Source organism: Chiloscyllium plagiosum, unplaced genomic scaffold (assembly GCF_037043375.1).
Source record: "Chiloscyllium plagiosum isolate Xiang-an unplaced genomic scaffold, Cpla_swu_hap1 HiC_scaffold_5, whole genome shotgun sequence".
Classification (NCBI taxonomy): domain Eukaryota; kingdom Metazoa; phylum Chordata; class Chondrichthyes; order Orectolobiformes; family Hemiscylliidae; genus Chiloscyllium; species Chiloscyllium plagiosum.
This window is the reverse complement of record NW_028270143.1, coordinates 117,718,073-117,744,414: the sequence shown is the minus strand read 5'-3', so window position 1 is coordinate 117,744,414 and position 26,342 is coordinate 117,718,073. Positions and strand designations below refer to the sequence as shown.

The 26,342-nt window shown below is 42.7% G+C and overlaps 1 protein-coding gene across 4 annotated transcripts in view; it reads right to left on the bottom strand.

Annotated features, from left to right (window-relative positions):
- obscnb (obscurin, cytoskeletal calmodulin and titin-interacting RhoGEF b) overlaps positions 1-26,342 on the bottom strand; it is a 799,195-nt gene that overhangs the window by 414,799 nt on the left and 358,054 nt on the right. For all 4 annotated transcript variants that reach the window (XR_015757277.1, XM_087987576.1, XM_087987577.1 and 1 more), the window contains exons 38-43: positions 25,915-26,181; positions 18,684-18,950; positions 17,485-17,751; positions 14,368-14,634; positions 9,719-9,985; positions 4,387-4,653 (exon numbers count right to left, since the gene is read on the bottom strand). Coding sequence is in view for 3 of the 4 variants with exons in the window: in XM_087987576.1 (XP_087843702.1) it covers positions 4,387-4,653; positions 9,719-9,985; positions 14,368-14,634; positions 17,485-17,751; positions 18,684-18,950; positions 25,915-26,181 (1,602 nt within the window). In the remaining variant the exon portion in view is untranslated. The remainder of the gene's footprint in view (positions 1-4,386; positions 4,654-9,718; positions 9,986-14,367; positions 14,635-17,484; positions 17,752-18,683; positions 18,951-25,914; positions 26,182-26,342) is intronic.

Below are 26,342 nucleotides of genomic sequence, written 5' to 3'. Positions count from 1 at the left end.
TCCATCCACCCATTGTACTCTTGGCTGCCTTCTCCCCAGTCCCACCCAGCTCCCATTTATATCTCCACTCCGGAGGCTCCTGCCTCATTCCTGATGAAGGGCTTTTGCCTGAAACATCGATTTTCCTGCTCCTCGGATGCTGCCTGACCTTCTGTGCTTTTCCAGCACCACTCTAATCTAGACTCTGATCCCCAGCATCTGCAGTCCTCACTTTTGCCTAGGAGAAAGGGTCAGTTAGTACGTGGGGCGGCCGGGTGCTGGAAGGCCGACAGCCCGACTGTAGGAAAGCAGGTTGGGGGTGGTTTGGTGAGTACATGAGGTGATCGGGAGGAAAGTGAGCTGGGTAGTCCAGTCAGTACGCAGGGGTGACTGAGAGCCGGGCAGTCGAAGACCGGCCTGGAGAGGGTCAGTCTGTATGCAGGCCGGCCAGAGACCGGAAGGCCAACTACTGTCCTGCAGGAAGACTAGCCAAGGACGGTCTGATCAGTATGTGGTGGGGACGGGTGTCAGGTGTCCTTTTTACAGCTATACTGGGTCTGTGTTCTATGCACTTTTTCATTTGATTACACTGTCTTGCTTGCTTGTTACTGTTATCTTTGTGATAAATGGAAGTGGGATTTGAGGTTTCTCCTCATCTCCCTGAAAAGTGGTTGAACGGTGGGTTTTGGGGTTTGGCTTTGCTGCCCTTTCCCCTGAATATAGTGGTTTGGGAACTGCTTATTTCTGATTATTGTAAATTGTATTTTGTACTGTTACTAAAATTTAACCAGGAGATTTAGAAAAAAATATAACTAGGAGATTAAATCTCCTCCTGGTTAATTTTTTTCGTTTTTATTAGAAACTTGTCAGAAAATGTATATGGCCAGGAGATTTAACCCTCCACAGTTTAGGGGACTGACTCTGTGCTGCTTGGCCATTGTCAGTGTTACTGCTGCTGTTGATTTCTGCTTTTTTTGAGAACCAGATTCCTGAACTGGCTGAATTATGTAGCCAGCTTGTTAACTGGTATTCCTTTTCAAAAACACAAAAATATACCTAGGAGATCACTCAGCATTGCCCTTTGTTACGAAGGACACTGCTCCTCACTAGGCGAAACTGAGGACTGCAGATGTGGAATATCGGGGTAGAAAGTGTAGTGCTGGAAAAGCACAGCGAGTCAGGCAGCATCTGAGGAGCAGGAGAGTCAACGTTTTGGGCAAAAGTCCTTCATCAAGAAAATGTATTTTCCCGATTGAAGGGTTTTTGCCCAAAATGTCAACTCTCCTGCTCTTCGGATGCTGCCTGACCTGGTGTGCTTTTTCAACAACACATACTCCAACACTGCTTGTCCCTGGCCACTCAGGTGTTTCCTTTCTTCCTGGTGGTGGAACATAAAGCACCTGCTGTGCCTTTCCAGCATCACACTCTAAGTGGAATATAATTAAAGATTTCTGCACTCTTTGTTCTTCACTGTAAATACACCTGAGCACACACATGGGTGCTGGGGAATTAATAAGCACTACTGCTGTTAGATGGTCGTGTGGGGTCTTTTTTTAAAAAAAAACTATAACCTGGAGATTAGAATTTCCTCAGTTGGGACTGACTCCGAGCTGGCTGCTTACAGCCAGTGTACTCTGCACTAGTAAATAAACGGCACCTTGGTGATGGAACCTGGCCCCTGTGCAGTTATTTCAGAGTTGAAACTTTATTGCTGGAACAGCACAGCAGGTCAGGCAGCATCCAGGGAACAGGAGATTCGACGTTTCGGGCACAGGCCCTTCTTCAGGAATGAGCAGAGAGTGTTCAGCAGGAGAAGATAAAAGGTAGGGAGGAGGGACTTGGAGGAGGGGCGTTGGAAATGTGATAGGTGGAAAGAGGTCAAGGTGAGGGTGATAGGTCGGAGTAGGATGGAGGCGGAGAGGTCAAGAAGAAGACTGCAGGTCAGGAAGGCGGTGCCGGGCTGGAGGGATTCGGCTGAGACAAGGTGGGGGGAGGGGGGATGAAGAAACTGGTGAAGTCCAAGTTCATCCCCTGTGGTTGGAGGGTTCCCAGTCGGAAGATAAGACGCTCCTTCTCCGACCGTCGCGTTGTTGTGGTTTGGCGGTGGATGAGTCCAATGACCTGCATATCCTCGGTGGAGTCGGAGGGGGAATTGAAATGCTGTGCTACAGGGTGGTTGGGTTGGTTCGTCCGGGTGGCCCAGAGGTGCTCTCTGAATCGCTCCGCGAGTAGGCGGCCTGTCTCCCCAATATAGAGGAGGCCACACCGGCTGCAGCGGATGCAGTAGATGATGTGGGTGGAGGTGCAGGTGAATCTGTGGCGGATATGGAAGTTTCCTTTGGGGCCTTGGAGAGAAGTGAGGGGGGAGGTGTGGGCGCAAGTGTTGCACCTCCTGCGGTTGCAAGGGAAGGTGCCGGGAGTGGAGGTTGGGTCGGTGGGGGGTGTGGATCTGACAAGGGAGTCGCGGAGGGAGTGGTCTCTACGGAAAGCTGATAGGGGAGGGGAGGGAAATATATCCTTGGTGCTGGGGTCTGTTTGGAGGTGGCGGAAGTGACGGCGGATGATGTACAGCGCATCATCCGCCGTCACTTCCGCCACCTCCAAACAGACCCCAGCACCAAGGAAATATTTCCCTCCCCGCCCCTATCAGCTTTCCGTAGAGACCACTCCCTCCGCGACTCCCTTGTCAGATCAACACCCCCCACCGACCCAACCTCCACTCCCGGCACCTTCCCTTGCAACCGCAGGAGGTGCAACACTTGCGCCCACACCTCCCCCCTCACTTCTCTCCAAGGCCCCAAAGGAAACTTCCATATCCGCCACAGATTCACCTGCACCTCCACCCACATCATCTACTGCATCCGCTGCAGCCGGTGTGGCCTCCTCTATATTGGGGAGACAGGCCGCCTACTTGCGGAGCGATTCAGAGAGCACCTCTGGGCCACCCGGACGAACCAACCCAACCACCCTGTAGCACAGCATTTCAACTCCCCCTCCCACTCCACCGAGGATATGCAGGTCATTGGACTCATCCACCGCCAAACCACAACAACGCGACGGTCGGAGGAGGAGCGTCTTATCTTCCGACTGGGAACCCTCCAACCGCAGGGGATGAACTTGGACTTCACCAGTTTCTTCATCCCCCCTCCCCCCACCTTGTCTCAGCCGAATCCCTCCAGCCCGGCACCGCCTTCCTGACCTGCAGTCTTCTTCTTGACCTCTCCGCCTCCATCCTACTCCGACCTATCACCCTCACCTTGACCTCTTTCCACCTATCACATTTCCAACGCCCCTCCTCCAAGTCCCTCCTCCCTACCTTTTATCTTCTCCTGCTGAACACTCTCTGCTCATTCCTGAAGAAGGGCCTGTGCCCGAAACGTCGAATCTCCTGTTCCCTGGATGCTGCCTGACCTGCTGTGCTGTTCCAGCAATAAAGTTTCAACTTTGATCTCCAGCATCTGCAGACCTCACTTTCTCCTCAGTTATTTCAGAGACCCTGCAGCCTTCTGGACTTAATACTGACTTCAGCAACTTCAGGATTTGAGCTCTCCATGTCCTTACCCCAATCCCTACACACCAGGCCTTATTATCGCATAGTCTGCCATCACACACAACCCACTGTCAGCTACTAACAGTCCCCATTAATAGCTATTCAGCTTCCTAGCCAGAACGTTATCCACTCCTTTGTCTATCCAACTGTTCTTCTCTCTGTTTGAGATCTATCCCCACCTATCATTTACTCTTTACCACCTTCCCCCATCCAATCTTCTTCATATGAACCAACATTTTCTAGTTATCATCAGTTCTGAAGAAGGATCATTCAACTTGAAATGTCAACTCTGATTTCTCTCCACAGATGTTGTTAGACCTGCTCAGCTTTTGCAACAATTGCATTTTTTTCAGGGTAGCTTTCTTGCCAAAAGATTGCTAGTAGATTTGCACATTAGTAATGTTTGCACCATTTGACTGCTGGTTTTAATTCAGCAAACTCTGATCCAATATTGTATTTAAAATGAGTAATTTGTAGGATGACAGTATTTTGTAAAAACAGATTTAATCACTTTTAATTTATTCCTAATGTGGTGAATTTCAGTCATGGACTTCTCATTTCTATTTAGCTATTTTCTGCAACATTTAAAAATATTTTTCAAGTTATTTTTGAATGTTTTATTAATATCTCATACTAATGTCACAAACTCTTATAACAGAAATCCAGAATACTGACTAGATTTATAGTATGTATCCCCACAAAACTTGGTAGCAGCTATTATGTAACAAAGATTAAACTACAACTCAAAAGAGAAATGCAGATGATGAATTATAACTAAGCAAAAAAACTGATCTCTTCATAAGGAAGAGTGAAATAAACAAACATTATATGAAAGTAATGAATGACTATTGTCCTACCATTCACTTTTAAGGAGGCTGTGGTCAGTTGATCGCCAGAATCACAAGTATATTCACCAGAATCTTCTAGCTTTAGGTTATGAATAAGTAACTCAAGGCAAGAACCTGTTTGTCTTAATTCATACTTCTCACTTTGATGAATTATCGTGGATCCTTTCCTCCATTTCACTGAGGCATTAGGTTTAGTAACCTCACAGTGTAGTATGGCAGTACTTCCCTCTTCAGCTTCTTCATTCTGAAGCTCTTGTTTGAAAAGTATAGGAGCAACTAAGGAGACAATAATTAATTTTGTCTAGAAATGTAAATTATTATATAGCAAGTCAAGTTCTTTCCAAGCACATTAAAATTCAAAGAAAACATAAAGTTAGTCATGAGTTCTAAAGAAGGGTCATAGAAAACTTGAACTGTTTGTTTCAGATTTCCAGCATCTGCAGTAATTTGCTTTCATAAAGTTATTCATACTGTTGTAGTTCAGTGAAGTCCACTCTCGGTCTTAAATGAGCCGCTTGTCTTATGAAGATGCTTAATTACTAATATTTTTTTGAGCACTCTTATTTAAAGGATTGTATAAAGTGGAGTGCTGAAGTTATACTTAGACACTTTTGTTTAAAAAGGGTATTTGTTTAAAGATAATTGGTAATTAAAAGTAATATGGTAATTGTTTAGGCTTATTTACTGGAAATCACCTGCCTGGCTTTACTTAACTTTTGCATGGATCTTGTTAAGACTTCAGTTGAGGTATTGACCTTAATGAAAGTAAGAAGCTGCACAGTTCATTCTCTGCCTTTGAGGTAATATTTTTGAGATCAATCTAAGACTTCAAAAACTGATCTACAAGTTGTCCTGAAAAACCTCTGAATGAACTGCATTAGCAAAGATCCCTGCATCAACTGCCTGTGTTTAGTCATGTCCAGTTGTGTATGCTAGGACACCAACTGAAAGTCATCTTGAATGTTATGTACCACACCTTTATTTCGTTCAAGAATCAACAATTATCGACCAAATTGTTTCTTCAAAATTAAGCTCTGTAGAAAAAGTATTTCTTCCCCTGAATTAGTGTGTCTGTGTGGGGGGATTGTTAATTTAGGAGAGTAAATATACTTCTATGTTTCCAATTGTGTGTTAATAAGCTTTACATCTTTGCCAATTTTCACAATTAATCAATTATGTTTCTTAAACAAGCCTGTTTTTATTCTAAAGCTAACATAAAGTGTACGATCAACCATATCAATAATGAGTAAAGTGTTTGTACCCCATGCAATGGCGCGACTACAGAGTAACCATGCATTCTATGACTTCAGTTATAACACCAGATATTCAAACATAAGCCCATTTGAGTACACAGAAAATAATGCATTCTAGTAGTTTGAATATTGTCATGGTTGTGGGAATATTCGCCAAGCTGGGTTGTTTTGCAGACATTTTGTCCCCTGTTAAGATGACATCTTCAGTGCTTTGAAGCCTCCTGTGAAGCGCTGCTGTACTGTCTTCTGGAATTTACTTGGCTCTGTTCCTGCTGCTTCCGGCTGTCGATTCTGGTAGCTTGCTGCAGTGGCCAGTATATTGGGTTTAGGTCTACATATTTTGTTGATGGAGTCTGTGGATGAGTGCCTTCTTCTAGAAATTATCTGGCTGCCATTGTTTAACTTGTCCTATGGTAGTTGTGTTGTCCAGTCAAATTTGTGGTCCTTGTCATCTGTGTATCTGGTTACTTGAGACAGCTGGTCATGGCATTTAGTGGCTAGTTGGTGTTCGTGGATGCGGATGCCAGCTGTCTATTTGTCGTGTATATAGTGTTTTTCGTGTGCAGTCCTTGTATGGAATCTTGTAAATTATGTTAGTCTTGCACATGATGGGTATAGGGTCTTTTAAACATAGACCTGGACCCAACATACCAGCCACTACAACAAACTACCGGAACCAGCAAGTGGAAACAGCAGGAACGGAACAAAATAAATTCCAGAAGTCACAGTGCAGCAGCACTTCGCAGGAGGCTCCAAAGCACTGAAGATGTCACCTAAGATGGGGGACATAACATCTGCGAATCAATTTCCCAGCTCAGCGAGCATACCCACAACTGACACCCAAGCTCCAAATCTTTACGCAAACCTTGAACACCGATGGGTAAGACACACTAAGACAAGTTTGAATATTATTCATCTATTATCAGGTAACTAAACTATCTTTTATGACAGGAATGTCCCAGGTAACGCCACTATAGATCATAGAATCCCTACAATGTGGAAACAGGCTTTTTCAACCCAACAAGTCCATACCAACCATCCGAAGAGTAACCCACCCAGACCCATTCCCCTAGATTTAACCCCTGACTAACGCACCTAACTTGCACATCCCTGAACACTGTGGACAATTTAGCATTGCCAATTCATCTGACCTGCACATCTTTGTGCTTATGGAAAGAATTCGGAGCACCCGGAGGAAACCCGCACAGACACAGGGGCAAACTCCCCACAGACAGTCATCCGAGGCTGGAATTGAACCCAGGTCCCTGGTGCTGTAAGGCAGCAGTGCTAACCACTGAGTCACTTTCCATTATTTTTTAGTCTTATTTCATTCAACTGTTGCCTCTTAATGTATCAGCACAGAGGCAGCAAAGGAGAGTAAGCCTGCAGGAGATGTGAAATTTAACTGCAAAATATGAACTGTTTGTCAAATAGTCAAAGGGAGACTGGGGAGACTTGAAAGAGCAGTAGGGTTGTCATAGTAGGGGATTTTAGTTTTCCTAACATAAACTGGGACTGTCATAGCGTTAACAGCTTAGACGGGATGGAATCTGTTAAATCTGTTCAGGAAAGTTTCCTCAAACAGTATATAAAGGGTGCTACTTAGGAAGGGGCAAAACTCAACCTATTCTTGGGAAATAGGGCAGGACGGGAAACTGAGGTGAGAGTGGGGGAGCATTTTGGGACAAGTGACCATAGTTCTACTAATTTTAAAATAGTTTGGAGAGGAATAAAACTGGTTCACAGGTTCAAGTTCTAAATTGGGGCAAGGTGAATTTTGATGGAATTAGACAGGAGCTTGCAGGGGTTGATTGGAGTAGTTTGTTTGCAGGCAAAAGTACCTCCGGCAAATGGGAGGCTTTTAAAAGTGAGGTAGAATTCAACATCTAGATGTCCCTGTGAGGGTAAAGGACAAAGTTGGCAGAAATAGAGAACTCTGGATGACAAGAGATATTGAGGCTTTGACCAGAAAAAAGGAGGCAGCAGGGATCAAGGGAATCTGTGAATATATAAAAGGGATACAGGAGTTTACTGAAGAAGGAAATCTGCAGGGTGAAAAGAGTGCACTAGATAGCTTTTGCTGAGCAGATTAAGATGAACCCAAAGGGGTTCTTTAAGTATTTCAAGGAAAAGAATAACAAGAGAGAATAGGACCCCTCAAGGACCATAGTGGACATGTATATGTAGAATTGCAGGAGATGGGCAAGGTCCTTAATGAACATCTCTCCTGTGTTTACTGTGGAGAAAGACATGACGACTTGGGAAAGTTAATAAGGACATTTCATATCTTGGGGACAGTCCATATCAACGTAGAGGTGGTGTTGGGTGTATTAGAATGTATGAAGGAGGATAAATATCCTTGTCCAGACTCAATGTATTGAAGAACATTGCAAGATGCCATATAAGAAATTGCTGGGGCCCTGGCTGATATTTTTGCAGTGTCGTTAGCCATGGGTGAGGTCCCATAAGACTGGAGGGTAGTGAATGTTGTGCCCTTATTCAAAACGGCTGAAAAGAAAAACCTGGGAACTATAGACCAGTAAGCCTAACATCTGCGGTAGCTAAGCTATTTGAGAAGACAGAGACAAGATAGACATACATTTAGAAAGACAGGGTTTGATTAGGAGTAGTCAGCATGTTTTTTTACGTGGGAGATCATGCCTCTCATTTGTTGGAGCTCTTTGATAAAGTGACCAGAAAGGTTGATGAGGGTAGACATAGTCTATCAAAGGCCTTACTGAAATCCATATAAGGTTCCAAATGGTAAGCTTCTCAGGCGGGTTAGATTGCATGGAAACCAACAGGGGAGCTGGCAAATTAGATACATAATTGGCTTGATGGTAAGAAGCAGAGGATAATTAGTGGAAGGATGCTTGTCGGACTGGAGGCTTGTGTCTAGTGCTGGGCCCATTGCTGTTTGATATAGATATCAATGATTTGGATGAAAATGCATAAAGCATGATTAGAAAGTTTGCAGGTGACACTAAAGTAGATGGTATCGTGGACAGTGAGGAAGGTCATCACAAATTGCTGCAGCAGCAGGACCTTGATCAGCTAGGAAAGTGGGCCAAGAAATGCTGAATGGAGTTTCTCATAGATAAGTGTGAGGTATTGCGTTTTGGAATTTTAAGTAAAGGTAGGAGTTTCATGGTGAATGGTAGGGCCTTAAGGTGTGTACTGGAACAGAGGGATCTTGGAGCTCAGGTGCACAGTTCTCTGAAAGTGGTGTCACAGGTAGACAGGGCAGTGAAGAAGGCACACTGGCCTTCATCAGTCAGGCCATTGAGTGTACAAGTTGGGAAGTTATGTTCCAGTTATACAGGAAATTAATGAGGCTGCACTTGGAGTATTGTGCTCAATGTTGGTCACCTTGCTATCGGAAGGATGTTATGAAGCTGGGAAGAGTGCAGAAGAAATTTACAAGGATTTTGCCAGGGCTCCATGGTCTAAGTTATAGGGAAAGGTTGGACAAGCTAGAACTGTTTTTTTAGAACATAGGAGACCGAGAGGTGACCTTATAGAAGTGTATGAGATCATGAGAGTCATAGATAGGGTGAATGCACTCAATCTTTTTCCTAGGTTGGGGAATTGAGAACAAGAGGGCATCAATTTAGGGTTAGAGGGGCAAAAATAAAAGGGAAGCTGAAAGACAACATTTTTACACAGAGGGTCTTAAGCATATGGAATCAGCTGCCAGCAGAAGGCAGGTACATTTATAACATTTAAAAGGCATTTGGACAAATACACAGGTAGGAAAAGTTTAGAAGGATATGGGCCAAATGCAGGGAAATGGGGTTACCATAAATTGGTATTTTGGTCAGCATGGACCAGTTTGGGCTGAAGACCCTGTCTTGTGCTGTCGGACTCCATGACTCTGACGCTATATATAGCTACCTAAATAGTATGTTAATATGTACAGGTATACTACAGGAGAACAAGGAAGAAGCTACAGCTCCGAGGAGACATCTACAACATCAGGAGTTATCAATTAAACTTTTTACAGAAAGAATTGAAATAGTAAGCTCCATGAAATTATTCCATAACAGAACACATTATTCTTTAAGTATATGCAATGATTCACGTCCTACCCTTCACTTTTAAGCAGGCTGTGGTCTGCTGAACCCCTGTATCACATGTATATTCTCCAGTATCTTCTTCTTTTAGGCTGTGAATTAGCAGCTCAACATATGGACCCTTTTGGTTCATTTCATATTTTTCATTTGGGTGAAGTAGTAGAGATTCCTTCCTCCACTTCACTGGAGCATCGGGTTTACTGACCAGACAATGAAGAGAAGCTGTACTACCCTCTTCAGCATTCACACTCTTAAGCTCTTCTTTGAAAAGCACAGGTAGAACTAAAAAATGAAGGTCATTCAATTCATAATGACATAGTCCAATCAATGTTCAAAACATATACATTTTAGTGTTCATTATAAATGTTAGCGGATGGGTGGATGGAAGGATGGATGGATGGAAGGAAGAAAGAATGAAGGAATGAATGAAGTGGGTGAGATGGATACCAGTGTATGAGTATTTAGGCAGTCAGTACTACAGTTACTCAAGAACTCAATTTGATTTTAATCTATCCAACATGTCAGAGTCGAAGACTTTTGACTATGGTCCTGAGGAGCATGGGCCCATCAGATGTTCAAATATCCCAGGCAATTCCCATGGAAGTCAGTCAGACTAGCGTAGCATCACCACATTCATCTTGGATCTCAAATTTGGTCTCTGACACTCAGAGGACTGGGTGATTTGAACTGATATTGTCTTTTAAAAAACAAAATGCAGGATATGAGCAATACTAGTAAGGTTGCCATTTATTACCTATTCCAAATTCAAAACCCCCAAAAAAACTTGTGGTGTGCCTTCTTGAAGGCTTGATAAAGCTGAGTGGATTTTATTTAACTTCAATACTAGAAGATTAAAAATCTGCAACTTTCAATCTATATAGTCAGCACAGGACAAGGATGGTGAGTTTATTCCCTTAAGGAAATGCAGGTTTTCAAAAAGCCTGATAAATTCTTTATTATTCATTCAAAGGAAGTGGATATCACTGACAAGAATGGCATTACTGCCCACCTCAACTTGCTCTTGAGAATGTGATGATAAAGTTCCCCTTTAGAAAAAGCAGTCTGTGTTATTAAATTACTCCATAGAACATAGAACAATACAGCACAGAACAGGCCCTTCAGCCCACGATGTTGTGCCGGACATTTGTCCTAGCTTAAGCACCTATCCATGTACCTATCCAATTGCCGCTTAAAGGTCACCAATGATTCTGACTCTGCCACTCCCACTGGCAGCGCATTCCATGCCCCCACCACTCTCTGGGTAAAGAACCTACCCCTGACATCCCCCCTATACCTTCCACCCTTCACCTTAAATTTATGTCGCCTTGATGCTATTTATGTCCTCTTGATGCTACTCCAAGATGCTATTTGACAGCGACTCTAGGATTTCAATCTAGTCAAGATAAAATAATGGCAATGCCTTGACTAAACAGAGTCAGCCTGTCTGGATTAAAGATCAATGAAATCCTGGCAGTTAGCTTCTGGATTAGTGGTGCTGGAAGAGCACAGCAGTTCAGGCAGCATCCAAGGAGCTTCGAAATCGCTGTGCTCTTCCAGCACCACTAATCCAGAATCTGGTTTCCAGCATCTGCAGTCATTATTTTTACCTGGCAGTTAGCTGTCAATTAGAATGAATAAAGCAGACACTCCACAGATTCTTTGCATTTATACATGCCACACCTATTCTAAACAAGAATCAGTACTTTCCTGCCCTGTAATAAAAATATTGGTTTTCCTTGAATCAGTTTTCTTGCCAACTATCCTGATGAGTGGAAGACAAAAAGCTTTTGGCAGGATGTGGCCCTTTTCAGCAATTCTCAAGATGTGGCAATATATTTACAATTCAGAATGCTGTGTGACTTGGAGGGGAATGTAAGGTGATGGAATTCCCATGTACTTACTGCCCTTAGTGGTAGAGAGTGCAAGTTTGGGTTGGCTTATTGCAGAGGAATAGTTAAATTTTCTGTAGTATATTTCATGGACAATACGCAGTACACCCACAGTGCACAATCCATGTATGACAATGAAGTTTTAAGGTGATGAATGGGACTCCGATTAAGGAAACTCCTTTATCCTGGATGTTGTTGATGGTTTGATGTTGTTAAAGCTGCATGCGTCCAAGTAGTAGTGAGTATTGTATCATATTTTTAATGTCAGAAAGGAGGGAAGACAACATGACCCCAGCTACTTCAACAAGCTGAAGCTGAAAGGGTGGAGAATCAAATTCCTAGGAACGATAACCAACAACCTATCCTGGACCTCCCACATAAATGTGACAGTCAAGAAGACACAACGGTGCCTCTTCCTCCTCGGGTAGCTCAGAAAATTAGGCATGTCCATAAGGACCCTCACCAACATTTACAGATGCACTACTGAAAGCATACTGTCCAGGTGCATAATGGCCTGGTATGACAACTGCTCTGCCCAGGAGCAGAAGAAACTACAAAAGGTTGTGTGCACAGCCCAGACCATCAGAGAAGCCAACCTTCCATCCATAGACTCCATGTACACTGCCTGTTGCCGCGGAAAGGCTGCCAACAGCATCAAAGACCCATTGCACCGGCAATGCTCTCCTACAACCTCTTCGGTCAGGCAAAAGATACAGAAGCTTGGAAACATGCACCAGCAGGTTCAAGAACAGCTGCTTCCCTGCCATTATTAGACTAATGAATGGACTCTCTAACTTCAAATAATGCTGATCTTGCTAATGCTGGTCTTCCTTTGCACACACCCTGTGTGCCTATGTCTAGTTTTTTCTGGATGTTCTTGATTATGATGATCTGCCCTTACTGCTTATTAACAAAGCTTTTCACTGTACTTAGGTACACGTGACAATAAATCAATCAAATCAAATCAAACATGTTCCCTGTGCACGACAGAAAGACACTGAAGAGTCAAGAGTTGTGTCACTGAAAGCAAAAAGCCTGCAATATCTAGATGACTGTGTCAATTAAGTTTCCGTTCAATAACTACACAATGTTGATGATGGGGGAATTCAGCAATGATTCTGAACGTGAACACCATAGGAAGCTGATGTTTTCTTGACAGAAATATTCATTTTCTGCCAATTGTATGGCATGTATATTACTTGCCATATTACAGTTAAAATATGAATACTATCCAGGTCTTTTTACATGTGGCCCCAGACTGCTTCGTTATCTGAGGGTTTGCAAAGTGAACCGAACACATTTTAGTTAATACCAGCCTTATATTTCCAAATACTCTGTACTAATAATAAAAATTATGCCACAAACTCACATGTTGGAATGTTAAGCCAGGGAGTGCGCATTATCAGTCAATATATTTGAATTATTATTCCAGTAACATGACCACTAAAGGATCACTTGCATACAAAAAAATCTAGGGCTGGTAATTCACAAGAAGAACTAATGTGTGATTGAGGGGTGCATAGACTAGTGGTGTTGATGCTTGAAGCCTGATTCCTGTTTGCACCATTATTTTCCAACAGCTGGCCAATTAGTTGCCAAAGCAGACTGAGGATGGCTGGGCATTCTGAAAATGAAGATAACATTTGTGGCAGTAACTGCAGGTTCACCTAGTTTTTTTTTTGTTCAGTCATGGGATGAGGGCATCACTGGCCCTCCTGTCCATCTTCCTTCCCACCTATCTACTCCACACTCCACTCTGACCTATCACCATCACCCCCTACCTTCATCTACCAACGTATTCCCAACTACCTCCCCTCCTCCCCCTCACCCCCATTTTTCTCTCAGTCCCGTCACCCACACTGCACCCACCACTGTCCCCATTCCTGATGAAGAGCTTATGCTCGAAACATACTCTCCTGCTCCTTGGATGCTGCCTCACTGGCAGTATTTTTTCAGCACCTTTTTGAATCTGATTCCCAGCTTCTGCAGTGTTCACTTTTTCCCATACTTCAGTTCTATATTCTCCTCAGTAGTCTTGTATTAAAGTGTAGTGATCCATCTACAATCTCTGTTTGGATGTTAGCTATATATAAATATATTGCACTATGTTAAAGGCTTGTCCTTCACAGACTTTTCCCTTCCAAAGATGAGCTAGAGAGCTTAACCAAAAAAAAATCTATACTTCAAAACTGCACAGGCTCTTCCTTGAATAGTTGCACACCTTACAATGTTAAAAAAAGTCTTTATTTACATGTGGTTGTCACCTTGTCTTCTATCAATATAATGCAAACCATTTTGTGCTAAAAGCAGTAAAATTATCTGTTAATTTTCTTCTTGCCATACAGCTCAGTGTAAAAGCAAGCAGCTACAAAGGGGGCGGGGGGGGGGGGGGGGGGGGGGGGGTTGCAACTAGCATCTTTGGCTAATGTTGAAACAAAGTTAAAACACAAAATTAAGAGCTCTTGTGGTGTAGTGGTGATGTCATTGCCCAGAACAGAAGACCCAAGTTCAAGTCCGACCTGCTCCTCTCAAGAAAGGCTTAGAATGAATAAAGCAGACACTCCACAGATTCTTTGCCTCTTTTAAGAGGAAAATTAACTGCATTTTCCACACAAGTTCCTAAATTATTGCCAAGAAGTACAGTAAAATTCAGAATACTGAAAGCAATGTGTGTAGCTCAACCCTTACAAACACTAAAGATGATTGATGTAATGTCTAGCTCAATGAGCTGAAGAGGTGAGAAAAGTTTAATCTGAGTAACAATTATTGACCTACCCTTCACATTTAAAGATGCAGTTGTCTTTTGATCCCCTGAATCACATGTATATTTTCCAGCATCTTCAACTTTTAAGTTATGAATAAACAGTTCAACAGATGAACCCGTTTGCTTCATTTCATGCTTCTCACTGGGTTGAAGTACCACAGATCCTTTCCTCCATTCTACTGGAGCATCCGGTTTTGAAATCTCACAATGTAGAATGGCCATACTGCCCTCTTCAGCTTCCTTATTCTGAAGTTCTTGTTTGAAAAGCACAGGAAGGGCTAAGAGAGACAGCAATTTAATTCACAATGAACTAGATTACTTCAATTAAATTCAAACTTAATTTATGAGTATCAATACCACTTCAATCAAGCTCACTAAAACAATGTTTACAGTAGGATTTCAGTTTCAGGGTTCGTTTCCATTCCTCAATCATCAAACCTTATTCTCATGTTGACCTTAGAACTACTTGATTAGAACATAGAACAAAGGAAGAGTACAGCACAGTAGAGGATTTTTGGCCCTTGATGTTGTGCCGGCAGTTTATCCGAATCTTAGATAAAAATATTATACATACCCTTCATTGTACAATCTTTCATGTATCCATCCAAGAGTCGCTTTAATGTCCGTTATGTATCTGACTCTACTACAACTGCTAGCAGTGCATTCCACACACCCACTACTCTCTGTGTAAAGAACCTACCTCCAATTATCTTAAAATTATGCCCCATTGTGATGCATGGGAAAAAGTCTCTGGCTATCCACTCTATTTATGCCTCTCAACATCTTTTGTGCGTGGGAAATCATGTCTCACAAACTTGATTGAGTTTTTTGAAGAAGTAACAAAGAAAATCAATGAGGGCAGAGCAGTTGACGTGATCTACATGGACTTCAGAAAGGCGTCCGACAAGGTTCCCCATGGGAGATTGATTAGCAAGGTTAAGTCTCATGGAATACAGGGAGAACTAGCCATTTGGATACAGAACTGGCTCAAAGGTAGAAGAAAGAGGGAGGTGGTGCAGGATTGTTTTTCAGACTGGAGGCCTGTGACCAGTGGAGTGCCACAAGGATCGGTGCTGGGTCCTCTACTTTTTGTCATTTACATAAATGATTTGGATGTGAGCATAAGAGGTACACTTGTAAGTTTGCAGAGGACACCAAAATTGGAGGTGTAGTGGACAGCGAAGAGGGTTACCTCAGATTACAACAGGATCTGGACCAGATGGGCCAATGGGCTGAGAAGAGTTTCATTCAGATAAATGCGAAGTGCTGCATTTTGGGAAAGCAAATCTTAGCAGGACTTATACATTTAATGGTAAGGTCCTAGGGAGTGTTGCCGAACAAAGAGACCTTGGAATGCAGGTTCATAGCTCCTTGAAAGTGGAGTCACAGGTAGATAGGATAGTGAAGAAGGTGTTTTGTATGCTTTCTTTTATTGGTCAGAGTATTGAGTACTGGAGTTGGGAGGTCATGTTGCGGATGTCCAGGACATTAGTTAGGCCACTGTTGGAATATTGCATGCAATTCTGGTTTCCTTCCTATCGAAAAAATGTTGTGAAACTTGAAAGGGTTCAGAAAAGATTTACAAGGATGTTGCCAGGGTTGGAGGATTTGAGCTATAGGGAGAGGCTGAACAGGGTGGGGCTGTTTTCCCTGCAGCGTCAAAGGCTGAGGGGTGACCTTATAGAGGTTTACAAAATTATGAGGGGCATGGACAGGATAAATAGACAAAGTCTTTTCCCTGGGATTGCAGAGTCCAGAACTAGAGGGCATAGGTTTAGGGTGAGAGGGGAAAGATATAAAAGAGACCTAAGGGGCAACTTTTTCAGGCAGAGGGTGGTACGTGTATGGAATGAGCTGCCAGAGGACGTGGTGAAGGCTGGTACATTTAAGAGGCATTTGGATGGGTATATGAATAGGAAGGGTTTGGAGGGATATGGGCCAGGTGCTGGCAGGTGGGACTATATTGGGTTGGGATATCTAGTCAGCATGGACAGGTTGGACCGAAGGGTCTGTTTCCATGCTGTACATCTCTATGACTCTATGCTTCTATCAAGTCATCGCTTATCCTTCTTCGGTCCAATGAGAAAAGCCTGAGCTCCTTCAACCTTTCTTCATAAGACATGCCCTACAGTCCAGGCATCATTCTGGTAAATCTCCTCTGCACCTTCTCTAAGGCTCCCACATCCTTCCTATAATTAGATTACTTACAGTGTGGAAACAGGCCCTTCGGCCCAACAAGTCCACACCGACCCATCGGAGCACACCCACCCAGACCCATTCCCCTACATCTAAAACTACAGGCAATTTAGCATAGCCAATTCACCTAACCTGCACATTTTGGACTGTGGGAGGAAACCGGAGCACCCGGAAGAAACCCACGCAGACACAGGGAGAATGTACAAACTCCACACAGTCAGCCGCCTGAGGTGGGAATTGAACCCGGGTCTCTGGCACTGTGAGGCAGCAGTGCTAACCACTGTGCCACCGTGCCACCCATGGTGACCGAGGCAACCAGAACTGAACACAATATTCCAAGCGTGGTCTATCCAGGGCTCAACAGAGCTGCAGCATAACCTCGCGGCTCTTAAACTCAATCCACTTCTAATGAAAGCCAACACACCATATATGCCTTCTTAACAACCTTATCCAACCCAGGTGGCAACTTTGAGAGATCTATGGACATAGATCCCAAGGTCCCTCTGTTTCTCCACATTGACCAGAATCCCGCCTTTAACACTGTATTCTGCATTCTATTTTGACCTTCCAATGGGAATGATTTCTTACTTTTTCATGTTGAATTCCATCTGCCACTTATCAGCCCAGTTCTGCATCCTGTCAATGTCCTGTTGCAACCTACAACAGCGCTCCACACTATCCACAACTCCACCAAACTTTTTTGTCACCAGCAAACTTACCAACCCACCCTTTCACTTCCTCATCCAAGTCATTTATCAAAATCACAAAGAGCAGAAGTCCCAGAACTGATCCCTACAGAACACAAAAATAATACATAATCTTTTCTATAAAAATAATCCATGATGCCAATAATTATGGATAAAGCAGTATAAGAAATATTAAGAAAAAATAGAGAATAAATTATTCATTAAGTGTCATAGCTTCTGGCGTACCCTTTACTTTTAGAATCGCCATAGTCTGTTGATCTCCTGTATCGCATATGTATTGTCCAGCATCTTCAGCTTTTAGGTTATGAATAAGTAATTCAACACAGGAATCATTTTGCTTCATTTCATACTTCTCACAGGGATGAAGTAGCACAGATCCTTTTCTCCATTCCACTGGGGCATTCGGTTTTGTAATCTCACAGTTCAGAGTAGCAGTACTATCCTCTTCAGTTTCCTGATTCTTAAGTCTTTCTTTAAAAAGTACAGGAAGTGCTAGAAAAGACAGTAATTTAATTCATGGTGATGGACATCAGCTAGGATTCAAAATTTACTTTTGGACACCATTTTACAAGATTTTAAATTACTTTTCAAAAATAATGCTTGGGGAAGCCATTAACTATCAGAGTTCCACTGCCATTCCTTAACAGATGAGTTTTGAGTCATAAAAGTCATACAAGTATACAGCACAGAAACAGGCCGTTTGGCCCCACTAATCCATGCCGACCAGATTTCCTAAACTGAACTAGTCTCGTTTATCTGCATTTGGCCCATATCTCTCTAAATCTCTCCTATCCATGTACCTGTCCAAATGTCTTTTAAAAGTTGTAAGCATACCCACCTCTACCATTTTACCACTTCATTCCATATTTGCCATTTTTTAATTTGCCAATTTCCAAAATTGCCATTTTCCAAGATTTGTTGTTAACTGCTAGAAATCAAATTACTCTTGAATGTTAAAATACTTACTTCACACTGTCTTAATTTTGATCAACTTGAATTGAAGAATGTTACAATTTACACTAATGTCACAAAATGATATATATTAACGACATCTAACAACACAACCAATCTCCTACCAATTCTTAATTTAGTCTTTATGGTATCACAAGCAGTTACACCATTTACTGTAATTCCAGCTTTCTCAGAGTAAGTTTCAATACAGTTCAGAATATATTTTGCAAATTTAAATACTAACATCTTTCAAACAGATGTCACTGCATGCATAAAATACCGATCATGAACTAGAAATTATGTAGCAGATACCAAAATGTGCTGACTTTCTTGGACAGAGATAGTCTGACATAAAAAGCTAACATTTGAACAAGAGATCCATATCACCAACCAGCATGGACAAGATAGTGGATGAAATTTTATCAGAAGATTTACAGTTAACCATTCATTATGGGTAATGATTATTGGCCTACCCTTTACTTTTAAGATTGCGACCGACTGTTGATCTCCTGTGTCGCATGTATATTTTCCAGCATCTTCAGGTTTTAGGTTATGAATAAGTAATTCAACATAGGAACCTTTTTGCTTCATTTCATGCTTCTTACTGGATTGAAGTACCACAGATTCTTTCCTCCATTCCACTGGGGCATCAGGTTTTGTAATCTCACAGTTCAGAATGGCAGTACTATCTTCTTCAGCTTCCAGGCTCCGAAGCTCTTGTTTGAAATACACAGGAAGGACTAAAAGAAACAATAATTTAGTTCATAGTGATGAACTTTAACTAGGATTCAATTTTGACTGCTGGACACCATCAAATTTCAAATTAGCTTACTTAAAAAAATTTGTTCAAGGATGTCAATCGATATCAGAGTTCTAGTGACACTCTTCAAAATAGACTTGTTCTTAGAAAACCTGTTGTCCCTCAAACTATTAGATCAAATTACTCTACTCTTGAATTTCCAAGAATGGATCCCTTACCAATCCAGCAAATTACCAACCTATTTTGCTAACTAGTGTTTGTTGTAAATTATTAGAACACATCATTGTTAGTTAGCTGTTAAGGCATCATGAAGGGCATGACATCCTTATTGACTGACAGTATGCATTTCTTAAAGTTGATCAACAGGATCACAACTTGTCCTGACTATCCCAATTTGACCTATAACCTAGACAAGCAAGTCGCCACATATTCAGCTATTCTAGATATTTCAAAGGCGTTCAGCTGTGTGGCACACATGCTACAGTTAAAATTAAATTATTAGGTAAAAACTGAAAGAATTGTAGATGCTGTAAATCAGAAACAAAGACAAAAGTTGCTGGAAAAGCTCAGCAGGTTTGGCAGCATCTGAGAAGAGAAATCAAAGTTAGCATTTCGGATCCAGCAACCCTTCCTCAGGACTGCAGTTCTTCCAGTTGGAAGTGAGGAAGGGTCACCGGACCTGAAATATAAACTTTGATTTCTCTTCACAAATGTTGCTAGATCATTAGATAATCTGAGGAAGCACCAACAATGGATAAAAACATTTCATATCAAAAGGCAACAGAGTCACAATGAATGGTGAAGCCTCAAACTGGAAACCAATGTTTTGTCAATTCACAAGTTATATCCTGGACATGCTAATTATTAATGATATCGAAGGTGGAATATCAAACCATATTAGACACTAGACTGTCTAGTCTACGGAGCCATTACGAAAGAGGCAGAGGAGGTTAGTACATCTAAATAATCTTTTCAAATGGGCTGAGATATGAAGAATGAAGTTCAAGGCAAACAAATTCAATATCAGATGAATCAGCAATACTCACATTTTCATCAATATCAATCATTACCATCAAGCCAGGGATGAACCCTGGTTTAATGGAGAGTGGAGAAGGGGTTGCCAGAAGCAGCACCAAGCATACCTGAAGATAAGGTGTCAACTTGGTGAAGCCACCAAACAGGACTACATGTGTGCCAAACAGCATAAACAGCAAGTGACAGATAGAACTAAACAATCCCACGACCAACAGATCAGATCTAAGCACTGCAGTCCTGCCACATCCAATCATGGACAGTATTGGACAATTAACACCTCACTGGAGGAGGTGGCTCCACAAATATCCCGATCCTCGATGATGAAAGAGTCCAGTACATCAGCACAAAAGATATGGCTGAAACATTCACAGCAATCTTCAGATAGAAATGCCAAGTGAATGATCTATCTTGGCCTCCTCCAGTGGTTTCCAACATTACAGGTACTACTCCATATGATATCAAGAAATAGTTGGAGACACTGAATACTGCAAAGGCTATGGGCCCTGACAACATTCCAGCAATAGTGCTGAAGACTTGTGCTCCAGAACCTGCAGCTCCTCTAGCCAAGCTGTTCCAGTACAACACTGGCATCTACTCGACAACCGGAAATTGACCAGGAATATCCTGCACATAAAAAGCAGGACAAATCCAACTTGACCATTTACCGCCCCATCAGTCTACCCTCAAGGTGTCATCAATACTGTTATCAAGCAGGACCTGCTCAGCAATAATCTGCTCAGTGACAGGTACCATCAGGGCTGCTCAGCTCCGGACTTCATTACAACCTTGGTTCAAACGGACAAATGAGCCGAATTGAGGTGAGAGTGACAGTCCTTGACATCAAAGCTGCATTCAGTCAAGTGTGGCATCAAGGCGTATGATGTACAGCGACTACCACCCCACTAACCTCCATGTACAGCGACTACCACCCCACTAACCTCCATGTACAGCGACTACCACCCCACTAACCTCCATGTACAGCGACTACCACCCCACTAACCTCCATGTACAGCGACGCCGCATCTGCTCCCAGGAGGACCAGTTCCAAAAACGCACATCCCAGATGGCCTCCTTCTTCAAGGACCGCAAATTCCCCCCGACGTGATCGACGATGCCCTCCACCGCATCTCTTCCACTTCCCGACCCTCCGCCCTTGAACCCCGAACCTCCAACCGCCACCAGAACAGAACCCCACTGGTCCTCACCTACCACCCCACTAACCTCCATGTACAGCGCATCATCCGCCGTCATTTCCGCCACCTCCAAACGGACCCCACCACCAAGGATATATTTCCCTCCCCTCCCCTATCAGCATTCCGTAAAGACCACTCCCTCCGTGACTCCCTCGTCAGATCCACACCCCCCACCAACCCAACCTCCACTCCCGGCACCTTCCCCTGCAACCGCAGGAGGTGCAAGACTTGCGCCCACACCTCCCCTCTCACCTCCCTCCAAGGCCCCAAAGGAAACTTCCATATCCGCCACAGATTCACCTGTACCTCCACACATATCATCTATTGCATCGTCTGTACCCGATGTGGCCTCCTCTATATTGGGGAGACAGACCGCCTACTTGCGGAGCGTTTCAGAGAACACCTCTGGGACACCCGGACCAACCAACCCAACCACCCTGTAGCTCAACATTTCAATTCCCCCTCCCACTCCACCAAGGGTGTGCAGGTCTTTGGACTCCTCCATTGTCAGACCACAGCGAAACGACGGTTGGAGGAAGAACGCCTCATCTTCCGGCTAGGAACCCTCCAACCACAAGGGATGAACTCGGATTTCACCAGTTTCCTCATTTCCCCTCCCCCCAGCCTGTCTCAGTCAAATCCATCAAATTCAGCACCGCCTCCCTAACCTGCAATCTTCTTCCCGACCTCTCCGCCCCCACCCCAATCTGTCCTATCACCCTCACCTTGACCTTTTTCCACCTATCACATTTCCGACGCCCCTCCCCCAAGTCCCTCCTCCCTATCTTTTATCTTAGCCTGCTGGACAAACTTTCCTCATTCCTGAAGAAGGGCTAATGCCCGAAACGTCGATTCTCCTGGTCCCTAGATGCTGCCTGACCTGCTGCGCTTCTCCAGCAACACATTTCCATCTCTGATCTCCAGCATCTGCAGACCTCATTTTCTCATCAAGGCGTATGAGTAAAACTGGAATCAGGGATCGAACTCTGCACTTGTTAGAGTCGTACCTAACACAAAGGAAGATAGTCATGGTTGTTGGGGGTCAGTCAGCTCAGCTCCAGGATATCTCTACAGAAGTTCCTCAGGGTCGTGTCCGATACCCAATCATATCAACTATTTCATTAATGACCTTCCTTGCATCATAATGTCAGAAGTGGGGATATTCGCTGATGATTGCTCAATATTCAGCACCATTCACAAAGCCTCAGATTTGGATAAGTCCATAATCAAATGCAACAAGACCTGGTCAATATCCAGGCCTAAGCTGACAAGTGGTAAGTGACACATCACATAAATGCCCTGCTTTGGCCATCATCAATAACAGACAATCTAACCAATGCTTCTTGATATTCAATGATGTTATCATCACTGAATCCCCCATTATCAACATCCTGGAGGTTATCATTGATCAGAAGCTCATCTAGATTCACCATATAAACACAGTGGCTACAAGAGCAGGTCAGCGGTTAGGAATACTGTGGCAAGTAATTCACCTCCCTAAAGCCTGTCCACCAGAAGACACAAGTCAGTAGTGTGATGGAATACTCCCCACTTGCCTTGATGAGTGCAACTCCAACAATACTCAAGAAGCTTCACACCATCCAGGACAAATTGCCTGCTTGATTGGCACTACATTCACAAGCATCCACTCCATCCAATATCTACAAGACACACTGCAGAAATTCACCAAAGATCCTCAGACACCACTTTCCAACCCACAATCACTTCCTTCCAGAAGGACAAGGGCAGCAGAGATAGGAACACCACACCTTCAATTTCCCATCTAAGGCACTCACCATCCTGATTTGGAAATATGTCATTGGGTCAAAATCCTAGAAGTCCCTCCCTAATGGCATTGCGGGTAAACCCACAGCAGATGGACTGCACTGGTTCAAGAACCTTCTCAAGGGCAATAAATGCTAGCCAGGCAAAGACGCCTACATCCCACAAATGTATTTAAAAAACTGAACTAAAAAACGCATGATTCTCCCCTTCCTTAGAAATGCTACTACTTAGGAATCCGCATAAAATATGGAGTAAATAAGCAACTTTCAAAGAACCCAAAATGCTTTGGGTTTGAAACAGAATATTTATCAACTCATAACTACAAGAAAGATAATATTGTACCACATCCTAGTCAGAGCACACATCGTTTACTGCGTAGCCACTTGGGTTTTAAGAACGGCTGAAAACATTATCCTCCTTGAGAAGTTCAAGACCATGCTTTTTGTAAGCAACTATTCATGAAATGTTAGTGTTCCCTAATCAGTCATGTTGCTTGGCTTGCACTGTCTCCAGTACCATAGGTTGATAACATTTTGAATTGACAATTATATATTTTTAAATATCTAACTACATCAAGCCCAAAGATGACCAAACTAGAAGAGTTCAGAACAACAGCTCCAACAAGAGTATACACTCCTTTGTCCCCACCAAGAATAATCAAAGACTAGAACTTCTGCAAACCTTAATCTTCATGAAGTCCAAGGACGCACTGTTGAACTTAACTAATGCAACCACTGGACTCAACATGCGTCTCCTATGAAATTCCCAAAACTTTCCAAGTACCATGTGCCAAAAACCAAGAAATGTACATATCTTTACTTGCTTATGTCTTAATTTCTGTCAACTTGAACTAACGAATGCTACAATTTTCACAAATGTCACAAATGTCTAACAAGGCACCACCAACTATGCATTCTTAATTGATTCCCTAATATGGCATCACAAGCAGATACATAATTTTACATCATTCCATACTTCTCAAAATAATTAGCAATACAGTTTAAAATATATTTTGTGAACGTAAATGCTCACATATTTTAAATAAATGTCACACTAATGTATAAAATATTAAATATAAACCATGAAATAAATTGCAGTTTCCACTGCTCAACATGCAGATTTCCTCTTTTCCATGGACTCTTTTAGAGATTTTCTCAAGAGTCACTTCTTGATTTTTCAGGAGCTGCCTTTTTATTCATACAAACTTATTTATTAGGTGCAGAAATCATATCTTTTCTATTTATGTTGACATATGGACTCACACAAGAGCTGAATTAGAAGAATTGATCAATACCCTCAACATTATCAAACATTCCATAAAATGTAAATCCACAACACACAACGAAAATACTAGGTTTTCAGACACAACAATATTTAAACTGGTATCAGAAAACAGATATAAAACTTAGCAATGTAAGTGTTTTTTTCAATAATTGACACACACTTCAATACTGGAGGCACTGTGGCATAGTGGTTAGCACTGCTGCCTCACAGCTCACAGCACCAGAGACAAGGGTTCAATTCCCACCTCGGGCAACTGTGTGGAGTTTGCACATTCTCCCCGTGTCTGTGTGAGTTTCCTCCAGGTGCTCCGGTTTCCTCCCACAGTCCAAAGATGTGCAGGTTAGGTGAATTGGCCATGCTAAGTTGTCTGTCGTATTAGAGGTGTAGTATGAAGGGGTAGATGTAGACGAATGGGTCTGGGTGTTGCTCTTCGGAGGGTCGGTGTGGATTTGTTCAGCCGAAGGGCCTGTTTCCACACTGTAAGTAATCTTAAAAAAAAAGTCCACTACCGTCAATCCAACTTTGATTGACTGGTGGTGTCCCAACTACTGCATTTGCATCACAATGCACAAAGCTGAAGATTCAACCGGGCAGTTACTACCTTTTTTATTGCATCTCAAATGTCAGTCTAAAATATGTACTAAATAATTGACAGTGTTCATTACATTAGCATTAACTACATTTTCTTCCGTATAGTTGCTTCTGAAAAATGCAGTCTTAAGATAAAAATTACATATTTATCTGCAAGGAATTCATAACCTCATAAGCTTTTCTGGCCCCCAGTTTAGTTAACAAATCTTTGTTGATTGGTTTAAAACTTTTCTCTTTTGCAGCCCATTTACAACTTCCCCTCTTCCTGCAACCTCGCTTTCTCTCCCTTTTTCAGCCTCTTTCCTCATTCTCTTCTAGCCTCCCCTTTGCCCCCAAATCCCACTGAAGCCTCCTCTTCTGTCTCAACCTCCCTTGTAGGTTTCTCTTCTCTGAAAACCCCTTTGCAGCATCTTTCACACTCTCTTTGTAGCTGTGCCCTCCACTTCAAGATCCCTTGATATCCCTTTCTTCAACACCAAACCAACCCAACACCTCCCCCCACTCACATTGGAGCTTCTTTCTGACTCTGACTCTCTCTGGAATCTTCTTCTCATCCCAACCAGAACAAGCATATGGAACTTCTCACAGACTGCCTCCCGGACCTCAGTTTATCGGCAAAAGGCTCCCCGGCAGTTCCCTCACGTATTGTCATATTTCTCTTTTTGTTTCCCAGCTGTTTGCTCTTTCCATCAATCCCATGTTCACTGCTGACACTCACATAATAAACACTTCAGTGGCAGGCTACTGTCCATAGTCTACCATTTGGAACATTCTGTGATTGGAGAAGCAACACTTCACCGATTCTATAATTCTACTTGGTTGCCACAGTAATTGAATTTTTCTGCTTTCTCGTGTTTTGAGACTTTTGGTGCAGACAAATTCATTTTCTGTCCATTGTATCCTGGGCATTAATTTCTTAAGATGTGGAGATATTTTGGCATAAAAGGCAAAAACTGAAGAAATTACAAGGCTAACTATTATGGATAAATTATTGGATGAAATCTTATGACAGAATGGAATTTAACTGTTCATGAAGAGTAACAATTATTAGCCTACCCTTTACTTTTAGAATCGCCATAGTCTGTTGATCCCCTGTATCGCATGTATAGTTTCCAGCATCTTGAACACTTAGGCTGTGAATAAGTAACTCAACACAGGAACCTTTTTGCTTCATTTCATGCTTTTCACTGGGATGAAGTACCACAGATTCTTTTCTCCATTTCACAGGGGCATCTGGTTTTGTTATGACACAGCTGAAAATGGCAGTACTATTTTCTTCAGCCTCCTGGTTCTCAAGTTCTTGTTTGAAAAGTACAGCAAGCACTAAGAGAGACAGTAATTTAGTTCAATGATGATGAACTTCAGATAAGATTCAATTCTGATTTCTAAACTCCAATACAGTTTCAAACCAATTCATTGTAAAATAATGTTTGAGGAGGCTACTCAGTATCAAGGATCTGTCAACATTTCTCAATGCTTGGGCA